General features: G+C 45.6%; 1 protein-coding gene across 1 annotated transcript in view; it reads right to left on the bottom strand.

The window, feature by feature from the left end:
• The window catches only part of slc24a1 (solute carrier family 24 member 1), a 64,303-nt gene that overhangs the window by 23,744 nt on the left and 27,491 nt on the right, over positions 1–13,068 (bottom strand). The window contains exon 6 of the mRNA XM_078241894.1: positions 222–308. Within this exon, the coding sequence (XP_078098020.1) occupies positions 222–308 (87 nt within the window). The remainder of the gene's footprint in view (positions 1–221; positions 309–13,068) is intronic.

The following is a 13,068-nucleotide window of genomic DNA, read 5'->3' as shown; positions in this document are numbered from 1 at the left end:
AATTCAACTCTTATCTCATCACCCAAAGAGAAAACGCTGGAAAATCTCAGCAGGTCTGGCAGCATCAGTAAGGAGAGAAAAGAGCTGACGTTTCGATTCCAGATTGACCCTCTCATGCTTCAGACAAGAAGGGAGAATGTTTTTGTTTGGACACTGAGATTGTGACATTGTTATTCTTTCCCACCCAATTTAACACATTCCTCTCATTCTCTGAGTCTCACCTTTAGTATTGTCTCCATGTTGAGGTTTGGAACATCCCGTGCCTTTGGCCATATTTTGCATTATTTCAGCTTTCTGCTTAAACTTCACTGCAAACAAAAGAGATGTTACAAATGGAGAAGATTCTGGAAGCACTCTGAGCGATTCAGATTACCACGGTCAGCCATTCTCAACTGCTGCAGACCACAGTCATTGATAATTATAGAATCATAGAATCCCTACAGTACAGAAGGAGGCCATTCGGCCCATCAAGTCTGCACTAACCACAATCCCACCCAGGCCCTATCCCCGTAACCCCAGCTATTTACCCTGCTAATTCCCCTGATACTAAGGGGCAATTTAGCATGGCCAATCTATCTAACCTGCACATCTTTGGACTGTGGGAGGAAACCGGAGCACCCAGAGGAAACCTGCGCAGACACGGGGAGAATGTGCAAACTCCGCACAGACAGTGACCTGAGGCCGGAATTGAACCTGGGTCCCTGGCGCTGTGAGGCAGCAGTGCTAACCACCGTGCCACCGTGCCACCCAGGGTTCATCTGGGATTTGAACCGAGGACCTCTCGCACATTTGACTCTGGTAAGGTCTGATTTTTACACAACATTGGTCTCAAACATGAGTAGCAAGAACATGCAAGTGGATATTGCATACAGGCAACTGTTTAAGCATCTTTATAGAGTCTGGGAGGGTTTTGCAAGGTCAATTAAAAGCATCACTTCAAGGGAGTCTGAACGAGAGGACAACTTCGCACAAATGCCAAAAAACGTCTTTAATGAACTGAATGAGGTTCAGTGCTGGATTGTCCCATGATTCAGCAGAGTGATGAAGACTTGGTCAGTGGAGGAAATTGGAGACAGCCTAGTCCAAGAATGAGTTGGATGTGATGGAGAGCAGACAGGGCTGTAACATTTCCCCTTACAAACGTGGAACAATTTGCCTCCTCCACCACCTTTATCTCAATAATCTCCTAAAGGGAAATCTACAGTTCAAATAAATCCTTGAACAAGGGATCAAACAAACAAGGGACAATGATCCAGCCTGTACTTACTGAAAAAAACAGATTCACTTGGGCAGAATCCGAACTGACCTTGACACTGAGAGTGAGAATGCAAAATTAATAATGAAAAATAAGGAAATGGCAGATGACAGATATTTTGATTCTCTTCACTGTGGGTTGTATAGAAAGAGAGAGAGGAACCTTAACAATTACAATCACTAGGGAAAGGGTATGTAGAAAATAATTAGAACTAAAAGCTGACAAGTCCCCAGGTCCTGATGGACTTCATCCGAGGATCACACAAGCGGTGACTGCAGAGCTTCAACTTTCCAAATTTCCCTTTCCAAAATTGTGGAAAGGTCTCCTCAGATTGGAAAAAAACCAAATGTGACTCCTTTGTTGAAGAAGAGAGACAGAGAGCAAGAAACTACAGGCGAGGAAGGCAAATGTAATGTTGGTGTTTATTGCAAGGGGAATGAAAATAAAAGTTGGGATGTTTTGCTAAGGTTGTACATGGTGATGGTGAGACCACGTCTGGAATACCGTGCAGTTTTGGAACAGTTCAGAGAAAGTTCACTCGACTGATTCCTGGGAAGAGGCAGTTATCCAATGAGGAAAGGTTGGACAGGCCGGGACTGTATCCATTGGAGTTTAGAAGAATGAGAAGTGATCTTATTTAAACACAAGATCCTATGGGGACTTGACAGGGTGGATACTGAGTATGTTTCCCCCTCATGGGAGAGACTGGAATGAGGGAACACGGTATAAAAGTAAGAGGGGGAGTGGGGGGGGGGTCTTCCATTTAAGATGGAGATGAGAAGAAATGTTTTCTCTCAGAGGGTCGTGAATCTTTGGAACTCTCTCCCTCAGGGAGCCAGGGAGGCTGGGTCAGTGAATATTTTTAAGGCAGAGGTAGATAGATTCTTGACCAACAAGAGAGTCAAAGGTCATCAGGGGTGGGTGGAATGTGGAGTTGAGGCCACAATCAGATCAGCCATGATCTTATTGAATAGCAGAGCAGGCTCGAGTGATCTGGGCTCCTGCTCATAACTCATACGTTCAAATAACCCAACAACAACCCAAACCTGTTCTCAATCATTCCACCAACAGAGCCAGAGAAACGGCTCCAGCTTCCCAATCCCACTGGCACTTCTGAGGAATTTCACACAAGAGTCCAAGCAGATTCCAGATGTTTAAACACCCTACAGCTGTTCCAATTACTTTTACATTCATGTGGAATCAGTGAAGCACTTTATCCACATCTTGTAGCCAGATGTTGTCAGTATGCCACGGGAAATCTTTCAGAGAGGTGGAGGTGGGTTCACCAATTGGCCACTTCCGGTGAAATGCAAAAGGCAGCTGCACTGTGATACTGGTCCCTACACTCAGAATAAATCCAGCTCCTAATCACTTCTCAGGACTGTGTATTAACAAATTACAGCCTGTCCTTAAAGTGAACAGTTGCTTACTGTCATACAGGGGCAGTCCTGACCCCACACAGACACAGAGCAAGTGTACACAGACTCTCACCAAACACACACATGTTCATATTCACAAATTAGCAACAGAATGTGCGCAGATATACACAAGATCGTGCATGAAGATTCACACCTGTGTGCTCACATGTTTGGAGGTCTTGTGGCACAGTGGCTAGCATCGCTGCCTCTGAACCAGAAGCTCCAAGTTCGAGTCCCGCTCCAGGACTTGGTGGCCAAGGAAGATGTGTCCATAACATGGCCGAATAGGTAGAGCATCAACTTGTAAATTCAACCAATAGGCTAACAGCTGGTGGTCAGAGCAGGAGAGACTGTTGGTCAGTCACTTTTGATGCAGAGTGGAGACTCTCAAACTACAAGCCTCTGGCGACAGACTTGTGAGCAACCTGTTCCAGGATGTGGATCCAGGTGAGAGTCTGCCTTATGCACCACTAAGTGTAAGAAGTGAAACAACAACGAATCATGTACATACAGATTGGTGTAACGCACACACACACACCGAGGGAACAACATTAAGTTGTGTGGTACTGCTCTGCCAACAGCTTTCAGCATGGCCACATGGCGAGGCCTGTACAGACGATGTCTGTGTGGCATCTCCAGAATGTGCCAACTGAGACTGCCATCCTGACATCACAAAGCCTGACCTCTGATGTGATGATCCAAATCTAGGCAACGTCAGTCCTGGCTGCAAGATGGGCCCTGCCCTGGCATTCCCTAAAGGAATGTCGCGACACTACGGTCTTCCTACAGAACTACTGCTTCCCTAAAGGACCAGGCACCCAAATCACAAATAAAGGAATTCCGACTGTGTCTATTGCAATGTCTGCAGGTTCTGGAGAGTTTCCAGAGATTTTTTTTGTGTTGAGTTTCTGAATTTGCCAGAGTTGCTACATTCTAATAGGGAGGATGGAGGATTCAGTGTCTACACAACGGCTGCAACAGGCAGGGATATAGTAGCAGCAGCGCCTCTGGGACTATGGCTCACTTGGAGAGCTGGAGCAGAGGCTGCAGGGATGAACAAGATCTGTGTGCTGCCTTCTGTCAACTAGGAGTCAGCTCTTCCTGGCTGTGTCAGGAGGTTGTTTGGCAGATTGCACCTCAATGCGTGTGGCCAACAGTGCATCCTGTCTGCTGCTTCATCAAGATCCTCATCCGATCCTCTTGTCTGGGACCTTGTTGAATGGACACAGGATCCATCCTTTCCCTGGAGCCTGGCTGTAGTAGACTCATGCCTGGTGACTCGCCACATGTTGATCCCAACTCCACACTGACCTCCAGGGTACGTGTAGCAGCAGTATCTGAACTTCCAGCTGCAAGTGTGAGATCAAAAGAACCCTCCATTCGTGCTGCTCTCTCTCTCTCTTCCTCCTGAAGCAGGAACTCAGAAGAAGTTTGCGTGGGAAGTAAGTGGCCCATATCATCTGCAGCTGGCTCATCACAACACGCAGTGGGATGAAGGTGAGCTGGGGGCATTAGCAGGAACATACAATCATCCTTAATGATTAAATTGGTGCAGATGCCACAGGCTCTGACACAACCAGTCCCATGATGCAAAGAACATTTCCTCAGTGGGACTTTGGAGATGCAAGCTTACTTGAATCCTTCCCAGTTCTGCTCTGATCCTGGCAGTTACAAATCCTGCAAGAGAGAGAGCAGGAATGTCAGTGATTGTGTAGCATTGTGCCTGCAATAGTGAATAGGTGGAGATGTACGGAGACAGCGATGGTGGGTATAAGGCTGGTAGCATCGGTGTGTGTGTGAGAGTGAAACATGAGATGTGAGTCCTGTGCCAGGGGTGCTGCTGTGTGAGTCTTTTATTCATTCATGGTACATGGGCGTTGCTGGTTGGCCAGCATTTATTGCCCATCCCTAGTTGCCCTTGGAGGGCGGTTGAGAGTCAACCACATTGCTGTGGCTCTGGAGTCACATGTAGGCCAGACCAGCTAAGGACGGCAGATTTCCTTCCCTAAAGGACATTAGTGACCCAGATGGGTTTTTCCAACAATCGACAATGGTTTCATGGTCATCAATAGATTCTTAATTCCAGATTTTTATTTATTGAATTCAGATTCCACCATCTGCCGTGGCTGGATTCGAACCCAGGTCCCCAGCTGAGTTTCTGGATTAATAATCTAGCAACAATACCACTCGGCCATCACCTCTCCCTCCAGTGATGGGGATATGGTGAGGCTGATGATGCAGTAGGTAGGAGATGTCATATTAAGTGTGGTTTCTAAAGACCTCCAGGCCCCCTTACAAAATCCTGGGATCTCTTCTCTTCCCCATTTTAACAACTAATGCTTCCAGTTCAGAATCTGCCATCCTAGAACACTCTCTCTCCTCATGGCACTCACTATCATCATTTAAATTGCAGTACATTCTTCACTGCAGCTCCCCTTTAAGAGGGACATAAGAACATAAGAACATAAGAAATAGGAGCAGGAGTAGGCCATCTAGCCCCTCGAGCCTGCCCCGCCATTCAATAAGATCATGGCTGATCTGACGTGGATCAGTACCACTTACCCGCCTGATCCCCATAACCCTTAATTCCCTTACCGATCAGGAATCCATCCATCCGCGCTTTAAACATATTCAGCGAGGTAGCCTCCACCACCTCAGTGGGCAGAGAATTCCAGAGATTCACCACCCTCTGGGAGAAGAAGTTCCTCCTCAACTCTGTCTTAAACCGACCCCCCTTTATTTTGAGGCTGTGTCCTCTAGTTTTAACTTCCTTACTAAGTGGAAAGAATCTCTCCGCCTCCACCCTATCCAGCCCCCGCATTATCTTATAAGTCTCCATAAGATCCCCCCTCATCCTTCTAAACTCCAACGAGTACAAACCCAATCTCCTCAGCCTCTCCTCATAATCCAAACCCCTCATCTCCGGTATCAACCTGGTGAACCTTCTCTGCACTCCCTCCAATGCCAATATATCCTTCCTCATATAAGGGGACCAATACTGCACACAGTATTCCAGCTGCGGCCTCACCAATGCCCTGTACAGGTGCATCAAGACATCCCTGCTTTTATATTCTATCCCCCTCGCAATATAGGCCAACATCCCATTTGCCTTCTTGATCACCTGTTGTACCTGCAGACTGGGCTTTTGCGTCTCATGCACAAGGACCCCCAGGTCCCTTTGCACGGTAGCATGTTTTAATTTGTTTCCATTGAGATAGTAATCCCATTTGTTATTATTTCCTCAAACGCCTTTTGGAAATCCAAAAACACCGCATCCACCGGTTCTCCTCCATCAACCGCCCTAGTCACATCTTCATAAAAATCCAACATGTTCGTCAAGCACGACTTTCCCCTCATGAATCCATGCTGCGTCTGATTGATCGAACCATTTCTATCCAGATGCCCTGCTATCTCCTCTTTAATAATGGATTCCAGCATTTTCCCTACTACAGACGTTAAGCTGACCGGCCTATAGTTACCCGCCTTTTGTCTCCTTCCTTTTTTAAACAGCGGCGTAACATTAGCCGTTTTCCAATCAACCGGCACTACCCCAGAATGCAACGAGTTTTGATAAAGAATCACTAACGCATCCACTATTACCTCTGACATTTCTTTCAATACCCTGGGATGCATTCCATCCGGACCCGGGGACTTGTCCACCTTCAGTCCCATTAGTCTACCCAGCACTGCCTCTCTGGTAACATTAATTGTATTAAGTATTTCTCCTGCTGCCAACCCTCTATCGTTAATATTTGGCAAACTATTTGTGTCCTCCACCGTGAAGACCGACACAAAAAACTTATTTAAAGACTCAGCCATATCCTCATTTCCCACTATTAACTCCCCCCTCTCGTCCTCCAAGGGTCCAACATTCACTCTAGCCACTCTATTCCTTTTTATATATTTATAAAAACTTTTACTATCATTTTTTATATTAATTGCTAGCCTAGCTTCATAGTCTATCCTTCCTTTCTTTATCGCTTTCTTAGTCTCTCTTTGTTGTTTCTTAAATTTTTCCCAATCACTTGTTTCTCCACTATTTTTGGCCACTCTGTACGCAGCTGTTTTTATTTTAATACTCTCCTTTATTTCCTTCGTTATCCACGGCTGGTTCTCCCTTTTCTTACAATCCTTGTTTTTTGCTGGAATATATTTTTGCTGAGAACTGAAAAGGATCTCCTTAAAAATCCTCCACTGTTCCTCAGCTATCCTACCTGCCAGCCTGCTCTCCCAGTCTACCTTAGCCAATTCATCCCTCATCCTATCATATTTCCCTCTGTTCAAACAGAGGACACTGGTTTGAGACCAAACTTTCTCCTCTTCCATCTGAATCAGAAATTCGACCATATTGTGGTCACTAGACCCAAGAGGGTCCTTCACAATAAGATCCTTAATTCTACCTACCTCGTTACACAATACCAGATCCAAAATAGCTCGTTCCCTCGTCGGTTCCGTAACATGCTGTTCAAGGAAACTATCCCGACAGCATTCTAAGAACTCTTCCTCCATTCCACCCTTACCGACTTGAGTCTGCCAGTCAATGTGCATGTTGAAGTCCCCCATGATTATTTGCCTTTAAGAACAGCTGGCCAGCTGCACAATCGGGTTTGGGATCAATGCTGCTGGGCTCTCCGACTGAGCGTAGAAGCAGCACCGGGGCCACCTCAGCAATGTAGACGGTGAGTGCCCCAAATTCATGTGCTGCCAACCTCAATCTGAACTGATGCCAGGAGATAATTAATTGTGGTCCACACTCCCAAAAAATAGGACGCACAAATTTCTGACCCTCAGTGTACAAATATAAACCCGTGCACAAACAGGCAAGTTTCAATGGTATTGAGGTTTTACAGATACATGAATGGACTGATGGAAATGTAACACGCAAGGTAGGTTTTCTGCCCATTCATCGTCAATAAAAATGGTGTCCCCTGTAGATCTGAACTTCTTTCCCTGAGCCAAGTTATGTTTGCTATTGGGAGTTGAGTTAATTAAAGAGTAATAACCACATCCCATTTGCCTCTAAACTATTCACTGTGTTCACCAGTCCTCTGTACGACTGAGAATGTTCCAGATCAGATGCCAGGGTTTGATTCATGGTCTATATTCCCCTTTGCACAAAACTACACTCAATTCTTAACACAGAGCATTAACAAGACCTTAATGAGAATGTTCCTGTGTCTTTCTATACCATGATGTGGAGATGCCGGCGTTGGACTGGGGTGAACACAGTAAGAGTTTTAACAACACCAGGTTAAAGTCCAGCAGGTTTATTTGGTAGCAAATGCCATTAGCTTTCAGAGCGCTGCTCCTTCGTCAGATGGAGTGAAAATGAGCGCAGATTTCCACTCCACCTGACGAAGGAGCAGCGCTCCAAAAGAGAAAAATATATCACAACATTACTGATATTAAAAATGGAGGCATGGAAATGGTGGGATATTAATGACACATTGGGAATTGTGGAGCCTCCTCACTTACCTTGTTCTTTCTTGGAGGCAGGAGTTTTTACATTTCCATCTCCATCTCATATAATCTCTACGGCATCAGAGCATATCGAGAGTATAGACATCAGCAGAGCTATCAGCAGTGGTATCACAGAGGGAACAGGGGTCTGTGCTCACACACCTGACTTCATGGTGTTCTCTTGGATCTAACACTTGCACGGAATTTGAATGTTGGTGAAAAGAGAGACACGTTGCTGAAGTTTTTCATCTTGCACTCATCAGGACAAAGACAATAATGCCAAATTTCAAATGATTGCAACAATTCATACTACATGAGAAAAGGGTATTGATTGGTTGGTAAGTTTTGGCATTCTTGTGCTAGATGAAAAGCTTCAGCAAGGTTTTTCTTTTCAGAAGAGAATTTTTTCCATTCTAAAGCCACTCCCTTAACCAAGCCACATTTTGTATTAGTTTCTTGCAAAGCCACTCTGTCTTTGGCAACTTTGATCAGGGCCAAAGGCCTTCACTCCAGTTGGGTTTGTTAGTGTCCCAGCTTTCTCTGTGATTCTCCCCCTGTCCTGCTCCCTGTGATTTAACCTTTCCGTTCAATTTTGAAACTCTACTGTGCTTGACCTCAGGGTGATCCCTGCTTGATTTCTAATTCAGTCGGGTCTAAACTGACCCAAACACCAAACCACTGATAGTTAAAGTTGATTAAAAATAACAACTTTGAATCATTGGCTACATCACATTAAGTTAATAGCCAATAAAAACAGAGAGGGGGACATTCCTGTATTAAGGGCCATCTGATTAAAATGGTCAATGAGTTTCTTGTGACAAAAGAACTTGACTTTTAATTGCATTGTATCCAATCAGATAATCCGTCTCTCCTAAAGTGTAAATGCAGAGAGCTTGATTTATCTCATTGTGAATGGACAATGTGGGACATGAGAATGTCGGTGTAGGAGGGGCGGGAGAGTTAAAATGATGTTTGGGTTAAATCAGAGGGGACAACATTTTGTATTGAATCCATGCTAGGGGAGACCGGAGTTGATTGTTATTGATTGAGTGACAAAGCTGAACATTCTCAGTAACGTTACAGTGGTTAGATTCACGACAGGAACAGGAGGAGGCCATTCAGTCACTTGAGCCCATTCTGCTATTCAATGAGATCATGACTGATCTGTATTGAATCTCCATTCACCTGCCTTGGGCGGCACAGTGGTTAGCACTGCTGCCTCACAGCGCCAGGGACCCGGGTTCAATTCCCGATTTGGGTCACTGTCTCTGTGGAGTTTGCACGTTCTCCTGGTGTCTGCGTGGGTTTCCTCCGGGTGCTCCGGTTTCCTCCCACATTCAGAAAGACATGCTGGTTAGGGTGTGTTGACCCGAACAGGTGCCGGAGTGTGGCGACTAGGGGAATTTCACAGTTACTTCATTGCAGTGTTAATGTAAGCCTTACTTGTGACTAATAAATAAACTTTACTTTCCATATACTTTATAATCTTGTCTCGTAAAAATCTATCAATCTCAGAATTAAAACCACTGATTATAAAAAATTCACTCCCTCCACCACTGACACACAGAAGCAGCGATGTGTACCATCTACAAGAAACATTTAGAGGAAAACTTGAAACACCATAGCATACAAGGCTATGGACCAAGTACAGGAAAACAGGATTAGAATAAATAGATGCATGACGGCTGGTGCAGATACAATGGGCCAAAGAGTCTCTTTCTATGCTGTAAAGCTCTATGACTATATCACTAACTCACCAAAACACCTTCAACAGCACCTTCTAAATCTGCAACCTCTCCCATCTAGAAGGACAGGGCAGCAGACACATGTGAACACTCCCACCTGTGAACTGCCCTCCAAATCACTCACCATCCTGACTTGGAAAGATATCGCCATTCCTTTGCTGTCGCTGGGTCAAAATCTTGGAGCTCCCTCCCTAACAGCACTATGGGTGTACCTACACCATGAGGACTGCAGCGGTTCAAGGCGGCAGCTCACCACCACCTTCTCAAGGGGCAATTAGGGATGGGCAATAAATGCTGGTTTTGCAGTAGTGCTCACACCAGCGAAACAGATTGAGCTCCTAGATCTACCGTTTTTTAGTGGAAAGAATTCCACATTCCTACTGCCCTTGGTGTGAAGAAGCATTTCCTAATTGGCTCTGATTTTAAGGTCGTGTCCTCTTGTCGTAGGTTCACTTGCCAGTGGGAAAAGTTTCTTTTTACCTTCTATACTCCAGAGTCTTGTACCCCAAGGCTTGTTTGTGTAATCTCTTCTCATAATCTAACTCTCGGAGCCCTGGTTGCACGATAACAGACACCATTGATTTTGTACCATAGACAGCAAACTCTTGATGTGATTGGCTTCTTGTCATCCAATGGCTGCTGTTTGTCTATTGAACGTCCATGTGGAACATGAGGAGCTGATTGAGCTCTGAGCTGCCAGTGTGATCCAGTGATCCAGCCCTGAGCTACCTGTGTGATCCAGTGATTCAGCCCTGAGCTACCTGTGTGATCCAGTGATCCAGTTCTGAGCTACCAGTGTGATCCAGTGATCCAGCCCTGAACTACTAGTGTGATCCAGTGATCCAGTTCTGAGCTACCAGTGTGATCCTGTGATCCAGCCCTGAACTACTAGTGTGATCCAGTGATCCAGTTCTGAACTACCAGTGTGATCCAGTGATTTAGCCCTGAACTAGTAGTGTGATCCTGTGATCCAGTCCTGAGCTACCAGTGTGATCCTGTGATCCAGTCCTGAGCTACCAGTGTGATCCAGTGATCCAGCGCTGAGGTACCAGTGTGATCCAGTGATCCAGCCCTGAACTACTAGTGTGATCCAGTGATCCAGTCCTGAGCTACCAGTGTGTTCCAGTGATCCAGCCCTGAGCTACCAGTGTGTTCCAGTGATCCAGCCCTGAGCTACCAGTGTGATCCAGAGATACAGCCCTGAGCTGCCAGTGTGATCCAGTGATCCAGCCCTGAGCTACCAGTGTGATCCAGTGATCCAGCCCTGAACTACTAGTGTGATCCAGTGATCCAATCCTGAGCTACCAGTGTGTTCCAGTGATCCAGCCCTGAGCTACCAGTGTGATCCAGTTCTGAGCTACCAGTGTGATCCAGTGATCCAGCTCTGAGCTACCAGTGTGATCCAGTGATCCAGACCTCAGCTACCAGTGTGATCCAGCTCTGAGCTACCAGTGTGATCCAGTGATCCAGCCCTGAGCTACCAGTGTGATCCAGTGATCCAGCCCTGAACTACTAGTGTGATCCAGTGATCTAGCCCTGAGCTACCTGTGTGATCCAGTGATCCAGCCCCGAGCTACCAGTGTGATCCAGTGATCCAGCCCTGAGCTACCAGTGTGATCCAGTGATCCAGCCCTGAGCTACCAGTGTGATCCAGTGATCCTGCCCTGAGCTACCAGTGTGATCCAGTGATCCTGCCCTGAGCTACCTGTGTAACACAGTAAGAAGTCTCACAACACCAGGTTAAAGTCCAACAGGTTTATTTGGTAGCAAATACCATAAGCTTTCGGAGCACTGCTCCTTCCGAAAGCTTATGGTTTTTGCTACCAAATAAACCTGTTGGACTGTAACCTGGTGTTGTTAAACTTCTTACTGTGTTTACCCCAGTCCAACGCCGGCATCTCCACATCATGACTACCTGTGTAACCCAGTGATCCTGCTCTGAGCTGCCAGTGTGATCCAGTGATCCTGCTCTGAGCTACCTGTGTGATCCAGTGATCCTGCTCTGAGCTACCTGTGTGATCCAGTGATCCAGCTCTGAGCTGCCAGTGTGATCCAGCTTTCTCTGAGGCTCAATAAATCTTATTAAAACCCAAGATCTCTCCTTCACTTGACACACATTCAATCAGCTGGGAACGACGGCTGGTAAAACACAAGGGTTACTGGGATTGAAGCGAAGATTGTTGCAGACGGAAAATCAAGCAGCAAGGACTCCTCATTGGCAACATAATATAAAAGCAAAATACTGCGGACGCTGGAATCTGAAACAAAAACAGAAAATGCTGGAAAATCTCAGCAGGTCTGGCAGCGTCTGTGGAGAGAGAATAGAGCCAACGTTCCGAGTCTGGATGACCCATTGTCAGAGCTAATTGGCAGCATTGGCAACAGACAAACTCTCAACAATTAACAAATTCCGACCATCAAAATATATTCCTTTCCATCATCCATTGACTCATCATTTTGCTAATTTAATAATAATTCTGGAACTATCTAAGGGCAGCAACTAAACATCTATCCATTTTCAAAATATAACACTCCAGCTAACATTAATCTGCTTGGATTCCAGATTATCGGAATTTTAATTCTTAAGGAAAAGTTTAGGAAAAGGAATTTGTTTCTTTGGGAAAGATGGAAAATTTGAGGCTTTCCGTTCTATGAAGGGAACTGAAAAAGTTTACACTGCACATAGAACATAGATAGAACAGTACAGCACAGAACAGGCCCTTCGGCCCACGATGTTGTGCCGAGCTTTATCTGAAACCAAGATCAAGCTATCCCACTCCCTATCATCCTGGTGTGCTCCATGTGCCTATCCAATAACTCATCAGAGTTCAAACCCCAGGTCACACAAGTTTGAGGATAGGAGGCCCAAACTGGGTAGGATCTGAGGTTAGGGAGTGAGGGAAGTGAGAGATTTGGACGGATCTCCAAATCTTTTTGATTTCCTCTGATTATTGTGTTTAAATTTAGGAGACCCAGAGGAAGAATTTTCGAGAGTGTGAAGATGGGCAGATGGGGCTGAGGGGTGTCGGTGAGGAGAGGATTTGTTGTAATGTGGACACTACTATTTGTCAGTGCAAGAAGTGGCTTTTTCCATTAATTTGACAATAGTCAAACTCAGTGATAATAAAATCATTCATTGCAAAACCAAAAACTGGCAGCCAGGATGAGGGAAAACTGTCTTTCCTTAAAG

Source organism: Mustelus asterias, chromosome 24, assembly GCF_964213995.1.
Source record: "Mustelus asterias chromosome 24, sMusAst1.hap1.1, whole genome shotgun sequence".
Lineage (NCBI taxonomy): Eukaryota > Metazoa > Chordata > Chondrichthyes > Carcharhiniformes > Triakidae > Mustelus > Mustelus asterias.
This window is presented reverse-complemented; position numbering and strand designations above follow the sequence as displayed.